General features: G+C 46.9%; 1 protein-coding gene across 1 annotated transcript in view; it reads left to right on the forward strand.

Moving 5' to 3' along the window:
• The window catches only part of SLC38A11 (solute carrier family 38 member 11), a 230,073-nt gene that overhangs the window by 133,514 nt on the left and 81,986 nt on the right, over positions 1-14,573 (forward strand). The window contains exons 10-11 of the mRNA XM_063933616.1: positions 9,806-9,918; positions 13,761-13,892. Of these exons, the coding sequence (XP_063789686.1) occupies positions 9,806-9,918; positions 13,761-13,892 (245 nt within the window). The remainder of the gene's footprint in view (positions 1-9,805; positions 9,919-13,760; positions 13,893-14,573) is intronic.

Genomic DNA, 14,573 nt, shown 5'->3' on the forward strand with positions numbered 1-14,573 from the left:
TGCCCGGACGAGCGTACACAATAAGGAAGGATTTTGAATCCCGGGTAAGACTCATACCAGCCACACCAATCACACCGTATAACCTGTGATCTGAACCCAGTTAACAGCATGATAACAGAGGAGCCTCTGAAAGATGGCTCACAACAATAATAACCCGATTTTTGTAACAATAACTATGTACAAGTATTGCAGACAATCCGCACTTGGGATGGGCGCCCAGCATCCACTACGGACTATGAGAAATAGAATTATCGGTAAGTAAATTCTTATTTTCTCTAACGTCCTAAGTGGATGCTGGGCACTCCGTAAGGACCATGGGGATTATACCAAAGCTCCCAAACGGGCGGGAGAGTGCGGATGACTCTGCAGCACCAAATGAGAGAACTCCAGGTCCTCCTCAGCCAGGATATCAATTTTGTAGAATTTTACAAACGTATTTGCTCCTGACCAAGTAGCTGCTCGGCAAAGTTGTAAAGCCGAGACCCCTTGGGCAGCCGCCCAAGATGAGCCCACCTTCCTTGTGGAGTGGGCATTTACAGATTTTTGGCTGTGGCAGGCCTGCCACAGAATGTGCAAGCTGAATTGTACTACAAATCCAACGAGCAATAGTCTGCTTAGAAGCAGGAGCACCCAGCTTGTTGGGTGCACACAGGATAAACAGCGAGTCAGATTTCCTGACTCCAGCCGTCCTGGAAACATATATTTTCAGGGCACTGACAACGTCTAGCAACTTGGAGGCCTCCAAGTCCCTAGTAGCCGCAGGCACCACCAATAGGCTGGTTCAGGTGAGACGCTGAAACCACCTTGGGGAGAAACTGAGGACGAGTCCTCAATTCCGCCCTTTCCGAATGGAAAATCAGATAAGGGCTTTTTCAGGATAAAGCCGTCAATTCTGACACGCGCCTGGCCCAGGCCAGGGCCAACAGCATGACCACTTTCCATGTGAGATATTTTAACTCCACAGATTTAAGTGGTTCAAACCAATGTGACTTTTGGAACCCAAAACTACATTGAGATCCCAAAGTGCCACTGGAGGCACAAAAGGAGGCTGTATATGCAGTACCCCTTTTACAAACGTCTGAACTTCAGGGACTGAAGCTAGTTCTTTTTGGAAGAAAATTGACAGGGCCGAAAATTTGAACCTTAATGGACCCCAATTTCAGGTCCATAGACACTCCTGTTTGCAGGAAATGTAGGAATCGACCCAGTTGAATTTCCTCCGTCGGGCCTTACTGGCCTCGCACCACGCAACATATTTTCGCCAATTGCGGTGATAATGTTTTTGCGGTTACATCCTTCCTGGCTTTGATCAGGATAGGGATGACTTCATCCGGAATGCCTTTTTTCCTTCAGGATCCGGCGTTCAACCGCCATGCCGTCAAACGCAGCCGCGGTAAGTCTTGGAACAGACAGGGTCCTTGCTGGAGCAGGTCCCTTCTTAGAGGTAGAGGCCACGGATCCTCCGTGAGCATCTCTTGAAGTTCCGGTTACCAAGTCCTTCTTGGCCAATCCGGAGCCACGAATATAGTGCTTTCTCCTCTCCATCTTATCAATCTCAGTACCTTGGGTATGAGAGGCAGAGGAGGGAACACATACACTGACTGGTACACCCACGGTGTTACCAGAGCGTCTACAACTATTGCCTGAGGGTCTCTTGACCTGGCGCAATACCTGTCGAGTTTTTTAATCATGTGGACGACTTCTGGGTGAAGTCCCCACTCTCCCGGGTGGAGGTCGTGCTGAGGAAGTCTGCTTCCCAGTTGTCCACTCCCGGAATGAATACTGTTGACAGTGCTATCACATGATTTTCCGCCCAGCGAAGAATCCCTGCAGCTTCTGCCATTGCCCTCCTGCTTCTTGTGCCACCCTGTCTGTTTACGTGGGTGACTGCCATGATGTTGTCCGACTGGATCAACACCGGCTGACCTTGAAGCAGAGGTCTTGCTAAGCTTAGAGCATTGTAAATGGCCCTTAGCTTCAGGATATTTATGTGAAGTGATGTATCCAGGCTTGACCCTAAGCCCTGGATATTCCTTCCCTGTGTGACTGCTCCCCAGCCTCGCAGGCTGGCATCCGTGGTCACCAGGACCCAGTCCTGAATGCCGAATCTGCGGCCCTCTAGAAGATGAGCACTCTGCAACCACCACATGATGGATACCCTTGTCCTTGGTGACAGGGTTATCCGCTGATGCATCTGAAAATGCGACCCGGACCATTTGTCCAGTAGGTTCCACTGGAAAGTTCTTGCGTGGAATCTAACGAATGGGATTGCTTCGTAGGAAGCCACCATTTTTACCCAGAACCCTTGTGCATTGATGCACTGAGACTTGGTTCGGTTTTAGGAGGTTCCTGACTAGCTCGGATAACTCCCTGGCTTTCTCTTCCGGGAGAAACACCTTTTTTCTGGACTGTGTCCAGGAACATCCCTAGGAAACAGAAGACAAGTCGTCGGAACCAGCTGCGATTTTGGAATATTGAGAATCCAATCGTGCTGCCGCAACACTACCTGAGATAGTGCTACACCGACTTCCAACTGTTCCCTGGATCTTACCCTTATCAGGGAATCGTCCAAGTAAGGGATAACTAAAATTCCCTTCCTTCGAAGGGATATCATTTCGGCCATTACCTTGGTAAAGACCCGGGGTGCCGTGGACCATCCCTACGGCAGCGTCTGAACTGATAGTGACAGTTCTGTACCATAACCTGAGGTACACTTGGTGAGAAGGGTAAATTTTGACATGAAGGTAAGCATCCTTGATGTCCCGAGACATCATGTAGTCCCCTTCTTCCAGGTTCGCAATCACTGCTCTGAGTGACTCAATCTTGAATTTGAACCTCTGTATGTAAGTGTTCAAAGATTTTAGATTTTAGATTTAGAATCGGTCTCACCGGGCCGTCTTGCTTCGGTACCACAATAGTGTGGAATAATACCCCGTTCCCTGTTGCAGGAGGGGTACCTTGATTATCACCTGCTGGGAATACAGCTTGTGAATGGCTTCCAAAACTGCCTCCCTGTCAGAGGGAGACGTCGGTAAAGCCGACTTTTGGAAACGGCGAGGGGGAGACGTCTCGAATTTCAATATGTACCCTTGAGATATTACCTGAAGGATCCAGGGGTCTACTTGCGAGTGAGCCCACTGCGCACTGAAATTCATTGAGAACGGGCCCCCACCGTGCCTGAGCTTGTAAGGCCCTAGCGTCATACTGAGGGCTTTTGCAGAGGCGGGAAAGGATTTCTGTTCCTGGGAACTGGGTAATCTCTTCAGCCTTTTTCCTCTCCCTCTGTCACGAGCAGAAAAGAGGAACCTTTTGTCCGCTTGCCAACAAAGGACTGCGCCTGATAATACGGCGTCTTATTTTGAGAGGCGACCTGGGGTACAAACGTGGATTTCCCAGTTGTTGCCGTGGCCACCAGGTCTAAAAGACCGACCCCAAATGTCCCCTTTCAAAGGCAATACTTCCAAATGCCGTTTGGAATCCGCATCACCTGACCATTTTACTGGTAGAATTGGACAACGCACTTATACTTGATGCTAGTCGGCAAATATTCCGCTGTGCATCATGCATATATAGAAATGCATCTTTTAAATGCTCTATAGGCAATAATATACTATCCTTATCTAGGATATCAATATTTCCAGTCAGGGAATCCGACCATGCCAACCCAGCACTGCACCTCCAGGCTGAGGCGATTGCTGGTCGCAGTATAACACCAGTATGTGTGTGAATACATTTTTGGATACCCTCCTGCTTTCTATCAGCAGGATCCTTAAGGGCGGCCATCTCATGAGAGGGTAGAGCCCTTGTTCTTACAAGCGTGTGAGCGCCTTATCCCCCCTAGGGGGTGTTTCCCAACGCACCCTAACCTCTGGCGGGAAAGGGTATACAGCCAATACTTTTTAAGAAATTATCAATTGTTATCGGGGGGAAACCCACGCATCATCACACACCTCATTAAATTTCTCAGATTCAGGAAAACTACAGGTAGTTTTTCCCTCACCGAACATAATACCCCTTTTTGGTGGTACTCGTATTATCAGAAATGTATAAAACATTTTCCATTGTCTCAATCATGTAACGTGTGGCCCTACTGGAAATCACGGTTGTCTCTTCACCGTCGACACAGGAGTCAGTATCCGTGTCGGCGTCTGTATCTGCCATCTGAGGTAACGGGCGCTTTAGAGCCCCTGACGGCCTATGAGACGTCTGGACAGGCACAAGCTGAGTAGCCGGCTGTCTCATGTCAACCACTGTTTTTTTATACAGAGCTGACACTGTCACGTAATTTTCAACAGTACATCCACTCAGGTGTCGACCCCCTAGGTGGTGACATCACTGTTACAGACACTCTGCTCCGTCTCCACATCATTTTTCTCCTCATACATGTCGACACAAACGTACCGACACACAGCACACACACAGGGAATGCTCTGATAGAGGACAGGACCCCACTAGCCCTTTGGGGAGACAGAGGGAGAGTATGCCAGCACACACCAGAGCGCTATATATATATACAGGGATAACCTTATATAAGTGTTTTTCCCCTTATAGCTGCTTTTAATACTGCGCCTAATTAGTGCCCCCCTCTCTTTTTTTAACCCTTTCTGTAGTGTAGTGACTGCAGGGAAGAGCCAGGGAGCTTCCCTCCAACTGAGCTGTGAGGGAAAATGGCGCCAGTGTGCTGAGGAGATAGGCTCCGCCCCCTTTTCGGCGACCTTATCTCCCGTTTTTCTGTATATTCTGGCAGGGGTTAAATGCATCCATATAGCCCAGGAGCTATATGTGATGTATTTTTTGCCATGTAAGGTATTTTTATCATGTTTTATTGCGTCTCAGGGCGCCCCCCCCAGCGCCCTGCACCCTCAGTGACCGGAGTATGAAGTGTGCTGAGAGCAATGGCGCACAGCTGCAGTGCTGTGCGCTACCTTATTGAAGACAGGAACGTCTTCTGCCGCCGATTTTTCCGGACCTCTTCGCTCTTCTGGCTCTGTAAGGGGGCCGGCGGCGCGGCTCCGGGACCCATCCAGGCTGGGCCTGTGATCGTCCCTCTGGAGCTAATGTCCAGTAGCCAAGAAGCCCAATCCACTCTGCACTCAGGTGAGTTCGCTTCTTCTCCCCTTAGTCCCTCGATGCAGTGAGCCTGTTGCCAGCAGGTCTCACTGAAAATAACAAACCTAAACTAAAACTTTCACTAAGAAGCTCAGGAGAGCCCCTAGTGTGCACCCTTCTCGTCGGGCACAGAAATCTAACTGAGGCTTGGAGGAGGGTCATAGGGGGAGGAGCCAGTGCACACCAGTTAGTCCTAAAGCTTTCTTTAGATGTGCCCAGTCTCCTGCGGAGCCGCTATCCCCCATGGTCCTTATGGAGTCCCCAGCATCCACTTAGGACGTTAGAGAAATACGAATGAATACCCCATCGGTCAAATACGCCTGTTATTTTATACAACTCGGTAATTTACTAAAAATTCGAATTCACAAACACTGCCGGCAATAGCCAAACACTGCTGTGAAAAAATACAAATCGTAAAAAAAAAGTCGTTTTAAAATAGACCTGCTTTTTTTTACCGTGTTCTGATAGGCATGCACGGATCCGTGAGATCCGTGCATGTTATCAGTGGGAAGAGGTGGGAAAGAGTTAAAAATCAGAAAAAAAATTGCGTGGGATCCCCCCTCCTAAGCATAACCAGCCTCGAGCTCTTTGAGCCGGTCCTGGTTGTAAAAATACGGGGGAAAAATTGACAGGGGTTCCCCCATATTTTAACAACCAGCACCGAGCTCTGCGCCTGGTCCTGGTGCAAAAAATACGGGGGACAAAAGACGTAGAGGTCCCCCGTATTTTTAACACCAGCACCGGGCTCCACTAGTCAGCGAGATAATGCCACAGCCGGGGGACACTTTTATATTGGTCCCTGCAGCCCTGGCATTAAATCACCAACTAGTCACCCCTGGCCGGGGTACCCTGGAGGAGTGGGGACCCCTTAAATCAAGGGTCCCTCCCTCCAGCCACCCAAGGGCCAGGGGTGAAGCCCGAGGCTGTCCCCCCTCCAAGGGCGGCGGATGGAAGGCTTATAGCCATTGTGTGCAAAAAAAAGAATATTGTTTTTTGTAGCAGTACTACAAGTCCCAGCAAGCCTCCCCGCAAGCTGATACTTGGAGAACCACAAGTACCAGCATGTGTGGAAAAAACGGGCCCGCTGGTACCTGTAGTTCTACTACAAAAAAATACCCACACACCTTCATAGTACAGTTTTATTAAACATACATGCACATTACATACATACATTCATACATACTTACCTATGTTGACACAAAGCAGTCGGTCCTCTACTCCAGTAGAATCCTGGGGTACCTGTAAATAAAAATTATACTCACAAAAAATCCTGTGTAGATCGGTGTAGATTACTCTTCTTTAAATTTGTAATCCAGGGATTTGGCAAAATAAAAAAAACGGATTACCCGAACCACACACTGAAAGGGGATCCATGTTTACACATGGATTCCCTTTCCCCGACTGGCGGGACCCCCCGTGACTCCTGTGAAAGAGGGTCCCTTCAGCCAATCAGGGAGCGCCACGTCATGGCACTCTCCTGATTGGCTGTGCGCTCCTGAGCTGTCAGTCAGGCTGCGCACTGTAGATACAATGTAGCGCATAGGCGCTCCATTGTATCCAATGGTGGGAACTTTGCAGTCTGCGGCAACCACAACCACAAGAGTGACCCCACTTCACCTTGTGGTCTAACACAGACCGCAAAGTTCCAACCATTGGATACAATGGAGCGCCTATGCGCTACATTGTATCTACAGTGCGCAGCCTGACTGACAGCTCAGGAGCGCACAGCCAATCAGGAGAGTGCCATGACGTGGCGCTCCCTGATTGGCTGAAGGGACCCTCTTTCACAGGAGTCAGAGGGGGTCCCGCCAGTCGGGGAAAGGGGATCCATGCGTAAACATGGATCCCCTTTTAGTGCGTGGTTCGGGTAATCCGTTTTTTGATTTTGCCAAATACCTGGATTACAGACTTAAAGAAGAGGACCGATCTACGCAGGATTTTTTGTGAGTATAATTATTATTTACAGGTACCCCTGGATTCTACTGGAGAAGAGGACCGACTGCTTCGTGTCAACATAGGTAAGTATGTATGAATGTAAGTGTGCATGTATGCTTAATAAAACTGTACTATCAAGGTGTGTGTGTTTTGTTTTTATTTGGGTATTTTTTTGTAGTAAAACTACAGGTACCAGCGGGCCTGTTTTTTCCACGCATGCTGGTACTCGTGGTTCTTCAAGTACCAGCTTGCGGGGGAGTCTTGCTGGGACTTGTAGTACTGCTACAAAAAACAATGGCCCTCATTCCGAGTCGTTCGCTCTGTAATTTTCTTCGCATCGCAGCGTTTTTCTGCTTAGTACGCATGCGCAATGTTCGCACTGCGACTGCGCCAAGTAATTTTGCTATGATGATAGTTTTTTTACTCACGGCTTTTTCTTCGCTCCGGCGAACGTAATGTGATTGACAGGAAATGGGTGTTACTGGGAGGAAACACGGCGTTTTATGGGCGTGTGGATGAAAACGCTACCGTTTCCGGAAAAAACGCAGGAGTGGCTGGAGAAACGGAGGAGTGTCTGGGCGAATGCTGGGTGTGTTTGTGACGTCAAACCAGGAACGACAAGCACTGAACTGATCGCAGATGCCGAGTAAGTCTGAAGCTACTCTGAAACTGCTAAGTAGTTTGTAATCGCAATATTGCGAATACATCGTTCGCAATTTTAAGAAGCTAAGATTCACTCCCAGTAGGCGGCGGCTTAGCGTGTGTAACTCTGCTAAAATCGCCTTGCGAGCGAACAACTCGGAATGAGGGCCAATATTCTTTTTTTTACACACAAGGCTATCAGCCTCCCATTCGCCACCCTTGGATGGGGGGGGGGGGACAGCCTCGGGCTTCACCCCTGGCCCTTGGGTGGCTGGAGGGGGGGACCCCTTGATTTAAGGGGTCCCCACTCCTCCAGGGTACCCCGGCCAGGGGTGACTAGTTGGTGATTTAATGCTAGGGCCGCAGGGACCAATAAAAAAGTGTCCCCCGGCTGTGGCATTATCTCTCTGACTAGTGAAGCCCGGTGCTGGTGTTAAAAATACGGTGGACCCCTACGTCTTTTGTCCCCCGTATTTTTTGCACCAGGACCAGGCGCAGAGCCCGGTGCTGGTTGTTAAAATATGGGGGAACCCCTGTCAATTTTTCCCCCATATTTTTACAACCAGGACCGGCTCAAAGAGCCCGAGGCTGGTTATGCTTAGGAGGGGGGACCCCACGCAATTTTTTTCAGAATTTTTAACACTTAAAACACCTTTTTTAAGGTACACAATGTAGCCCTGCACGGATCTCACAGATCCGGCCGGGATTCATTGTGTTAAGTTCGGCAGTGTTTTACTAATCACTCCCGTAAAACACTGGCCGAAATTACGAATGACATCGACATCGGAAAAAACGAAAATGCAGAGTACGACAGCATAGTAAATGAGGCGTAAAAAATTCAAAAAGTTGCACATTCACACATTCGATGTCATTCATGTTTAATCTCCCTCCAAATCCCGACAATTGCGAATCTTAGTAAATATACCCCCCTGTGTAAATGTGCTGTGTAAGAAGGGACCACTGTTCTGTAGACAAAACTTTGTTCATTTCAGTTCTTTGGGCCAAAAAGTGCATATTTGTTTTGCAGATTTTTAACCATGGCATCTAAAGCAGTGTATGCATATGTCTAAGAGTGTATGACTCTGTTTTGTATATAACCAGAACATTATTCTATTGTGTTCAAAGAGTACTGCACCTTTAGCAGTTACAAATAACACTGTCAAGCCATACCTCCCAACTTTACCTGCATCCAAGGAGGGACATCAGCGTGCGCCCTGAAATCACGGGGCATGGCCTACTGAAAAGGGGGCATGGCCTCGCTGCAAGTGCCGCAATCACAACCCACCCCCCCGTTTTCATCATTATGGGGGCATGGACAGCGCTGTGAGAGCTGCTGGCCATGCCCCCTGTCCCTCTCTGCCAGGAATAGACGCTGTGCACATGCGCACAGCTTCTATTCACCACAGCTCTCCTCAGAGCAGCGAGTGACAGGGAAGGATCTCCCAACTGCCCCCCCACTCGCGGGACACTGTGACCCGTGGGTGGGACAGCTGGACAGACCGTGAAAAACGGGACTGTCCCACCAAAATTGGGACAGTTGGGAGGTATGGTCAAGCCACAGTTGTATTCTTTCTTGAGGTGCAGGTGTATTAGCAAGCATTGTAGAACTGACACTTTGGGGCAGATGTATTAACCTGGAGAAGTCATAAGGAAGTGATAAACCAGTGATAAGTGCAAGGTGATAAACGCACCAGCCAATCAGCTCCAATATGTAAATTGACAGGAGCTGACTGGCTGGTGAATTATCACCTCGCACTTATCACTGGTTTATCACTTCCTTATGCCGTCTCCAGGTTTAATACATCCGCCCCAATGTGTGGAATGTGCCCATCCAAACATACAGCATTCATGGAGTTGCAGTTTTACATGGATGCCTCTATTTATACCCCACTCCATATAAGCCTCAATGTGCAAATGATATTAGTCAGACTTGTGAGTGGGGTTGGGCGTTCCAGGGAAGGAGGTAACATTTTTGGCAACTTTGACTTGGATAATTATATACAGTACCTTGTCCCATTCTCATATTGTTGGTACAGTGTTTAATATTAAATAATATAAGCTTACAACATGCACATACTGTACAGTCATCATAACTCATAACGCAATATTTCCTCCATAGGGGACCTGTTTGAAAATTATTGCAAGGATGATAATCTGGTCACTATTGGAAGGTTTTGCTATGCAATAACGATAATCCTGATTTACCCTATGGAATGTTTTGTTGCTAGAGAGGTAAGTCTTCAGGTGTAAGACATTGAAATGTTATCAAGCCAACAAAGTATTCTATTCTTTACATCATTGCACTTTGTAGTATAATTTTAAAAATTGCTCTGCAAATGAAAGTATAGCTAAATTGTTTGTTTGTTTAGAGCCTCATTGGGATTATGCTATATAATATATATGGATGGTAATCTGATGATACCAATGTGCTTTAAATAAGATTCCTTGATTTTGGAATTATCTTAACCAATTGTTTTTTATTTATTTTTTAATTTTATTATGTGTATATTGATACTGGCCGGTATCTTACTGTATTAATTGTGCATATTTATAAGTAAAAATTTATTTTATACAAAGTGAGAAGCGCTGTCTTATTTGGTTGTAGTATAATAGCACAGTAGTCTGGAATGGATATTCCCTGACATTTAATTTTTAATGGAAAAATTAAACATAGCCAGGAATAAACAGAGCTGTAGGGGTTGTCAGACAAATCCAAGGATCAGAAGTCTAGGAAATACAATAGTAGAAACAAGAACCGAGAACAGCTGTGTTAGAGAGTGAACACAATAATCAGACACTGGTTGTTTGATTCTCCAGACTTACATAACTATCACCTGCAAGGCTTTGGCTGAGGGTAGAGAGCATGGAAAGTATGAAATGCTTAAGTATAATCAAACAGAAGTCTGAACAAACAACAAACACTGATTTTAAGTCCACAAGATTCTGGAAACAAGTTCTGTGGAGCACAATAATGTTTTTCTTGCGAGATCTTGACGCTCTGCTCCTCTTTAAATTCACATTTGAGACCTGTATCACTAGATTCAATGAATGGAGTTCACTTGGGGATAGCTCTGGCACAGAAAAATTGGTGTAAATTGTTGGCACCAGAGTTGATTCAGTAATTACTTTATCAAGGGCTCATCATAACAAAGGGCCTAATTCAGAACTGATCGCTGGGCAGCGATTTTTGCAGCCCTGCGATCAGATGGTCGCCGGCAACTGGGGGAGTCTATTTTAGCTGTGCAAGTGTGCGAATGCATGTGGAGCAGAGCTGCACAAACTGATTTTGTGCAGTCTCTGCGCAGCCCAGGACTTACTCAGCCGCTGTAATCACTTCAGCCTGTCCAGGACCGGAAATGACAATAGACACCCTTCTTTCCAACTCTTGGACATGCCTGCATTTTTCCAGACACTCCCTGAAAATGGTCAGTTGCTACCCACAAACACCCTCTTCCTGTCAGTCACCTTGCGATTGCCCGCGCGATCGCATTTCTTGCACCATCCCGTCGCTATGCATCGATCCCCGATGCTATGGTCTGTCACGCCTGCGCATTACGGTTCATACTAATGCGCAGTTCGGACTTGATCGCAGGCTGTAAGTAAAAGCAGCCTAGCGATCAGGTCTGAATTACCCCCAAAGTTTGAAAATTTTCTATGTCCCCATTAAGGCAAAGTGCTGTATGTTTTGTGGATTCCGAAGCAGGAGTAGTAGTAATAGTCTCAGAGGGCTCTTGTAGCACAGTAGTTATCTCCAGGGCACCAGACTGGACAGCCATCTCAAGAGCACAGGACTGGGCAGCCATTACAAGAGCACAGGACTGGGCAGTCATCGCAAGGGCACAGGACTGAGTAGCTATTACAAGGACACAGGACTGGGCAGTTATCACAAGGGCACAGGACTGGACAGTCTCCTTGGAGATCTCATGCACAGAAATTGGGAAGCAGAGATTGAACTCTCAAGAGCTACAGTAAGAACCATACTCTCAGGACTTGATGCAGACACCATGCTCTCAGGAAAGTAGGAGCACTTGGGGATTGGGCTGAAGAGCTGGAACCCTCTTTCAAGCACATGCTAGAGATAGATCCAGATTCATTTTATTGCGAGGTCAAGCTATAAAACTTGTTTCTTAATCAGGGTGTATGAAACGTTCAAGATGGGTGTATGAGACAGGCCACCCCACATGGTTTCATACACTGTCATTTTTACTTGAGCCTGACAGACAAGGAACTTTAGCTCCCACTTCTCCATGCTAGTTAGTCACACATTTAACCATATTGTTTGAACAGTAATATTGGTATTGATTGTGTGGTCACTGCATTAACATATTACTGTTTTTCATGTTGGAATGTAACCAACCCCAAAAGGGGCCAAAATAGGTTCAACACAGGGGTGAGAAAAGTCTCAACAGTGAAGGGCTTAATGATTGAAATAAGAAGTTAATTAAAAAAGTGATTTGGAAAATAATGGTGAATAGCTAGGCAGTACATATTCTTAAGACACTATAGTAAAATATCTGTTGTATGCCCAGCAATAAAACAAAAATATGGAGCTGCTAGTTGCAATTGCCCAATAGTAATGTATTCTCCCATCCTACTTTCCTTATTTTTGTAGTCTTAAGGGCCCTACACGTTGAGCGATCCACCGCCGAGCTGCCCGACGGCGGATACGGCCGACGGGCGACCCGGCGGCGGCAGTGACGGGGGGAGTGAAGTTTCTTCACTCCCCCCGTCACCCGGCTCCATAGAAGTGCAGGCAAATATGCACAGGCGACGGGGCACCAGCGATGAACGAGCGCGGGGCCGCGCATCGTGCATCGCTGGTGCCTCCACACTCAAAGATATGAACGCTATCTCGTTCATTAATGAATGAGATCATTCATATTTTTGAGTATTATCGCCCAGTGTTTATGGCCTATTACACCAGAAACTTTTGTTCCTCTGCACTGTTGGGGTCTCTGATGAAACTTACAGGTAGACTGCTGCAGACTGTTGCAGCGTTGCCTCTTTCTTCATCTTCACATAGTTTCAGGGTGTTGGCGCTTTGCATTTGAATGCTGGCGAGGCAGTGCCAATAATATCTCTCCTGCAGCCTACTTACCTCATATTTTATCAGTGGCACCATTGCAAATAGTAAGATATTCCATGGGTGGTACATCACTATTTAACAAAAAAAAAGTCCAGAAAAGGGTAGGGGGATAGTTTTAAACTCATAACCTCAGATATACAATAATGTGCATCTCTGCAAACAATAGAAGCATCCATTTTTGTGAAGTGGAAAGGATACAATGTATCAATTGTCACCACTGAGGCACTTCCAATAAAAATATAGAAAATAACTCATTTAAAATATTCAAGTAAAATAATTTATAATTACAAATCCAACGCTAGTCAAGTATTCAGTATCTGTTCACTCCGTTAAATGCAGCATGTCTTTGGCCCTCATTCCGAGTTGATCGGTCGCATTGCGAATTTAGCAGAGTTACACACGCTAAGCCGCCGCCTACTGGGAGTGAATCTTAGCTTCTTAAAATTGCGACCGATGTATTCGCAATATTGCGATTACTAACTACTTAGCAGTTTCTGAGTAGCTCCAGACTTACTCTGCCTGTGCGATCATTTCAGTGCTTGTCGTTCCTGGTTGACGTCACAAACACACCCAGCGTTCGCCCAGGCACTCCCACCGTTTCCCCGGCCACTCCTGCGTTTTTTCCGGAAACGGTAGCGTTTTCAGCCACACGCCCCTGAAACGCCGTGTTTCCGCCCAGTAACACCCATTTCCTGTCAATCACATTACGATCGCCGGAGCGAAGAAAAAGCCGTGAGAAAAATTACTTTCTTCATAGTAAAGTTACTTGGCGCAGTCGCAGTGCGAACATTGCGCATGCGTACTAAGCGGATTTTCACTGCGATGCGATGAAAAATACCGAGCGAACAACTCGGAATGAGGGCCTTTATACTGTGATTACCGCCCTGCACTGAACAATAGATGGCACTGTTACCCCAAGTACTGATAGCCAAACACCAAGTTAATAATGAAATGATCCATCACAGGTACTTGTTTCTTTTTGTTGCAGGTGATTTCAAATGTGTTCTTTGGTGGAACCCTTTCTACCATTGTCCATTTTGCAGTGACCCTGTTAGTTGTGACTCTTACCACAATTATATCTTTACTCTTCAACTGCCTGGGGATTGTGCTGGAACTTAATGTAAGTACATAGGGGGAGATTTATCAAAGCTTTAAGAGACATAAAGTGGAGAGAGGAAAAGTACCAACCAATATGCTTCTGTCATTTCACAGGCTGTGGTTAAAAAAAGACAGTTAGGAGCTGATTGGTTGGTACTTTATAGCTCTCTCTAAGCTTGACCAATCAGCTTCTGTTAGTTTGCAGCAGGCATTCCCTACCTCAGTCCTCAAGGCACACTAATGCTGGGTACACACTAGGCGATATGTTGTGCGATCCAGCGGATCAGACCGACATATCGGGCACATAGTCTAGTCAGTGCCAGATTAAGGTCCACATGGGCCTGGAGCTGAAATTTGCAAAGGGCCTATTATATGCGGCCGCCGAGGGTGTGACTAGTGATGTGGAGGGGCATGACCAGTAGCACCTATTACTACATTAACAGGAGCACCCATTACTATACTCACACAGCTGCACCCATTACTACACTCACACCGCAGCACCCATTACTACGCTCACACCACAGAACCCATTACTGCACTCATACAGCAGAACCCGCTACGACACTCACACAACAGCACCCCTTACTACACACACACAGCAGCATCCCTTACTACACACACACGGCAGAACCCCTTACTGCACTCACACAGCAGTACCCGATACTACACACACAGCAGCACCCCTTACTACACACACACACGC

The sequence above is a fragment of the Pseudophryne corroboree genome, chromosome 7, assembly GCF_028390025.1.
Source record: "Pseudophryne corroboree isolate aPseCor3 chromosome 7, aPseCor3.hap2, whole genome shotgun sequence".
Taxonomy (NCBI): Eukaryota; Metazoa; Chordata; class Amphibia; order Anura; family Myobatrachidae; genus Pseudophryne; species Pseudophryne corroboree.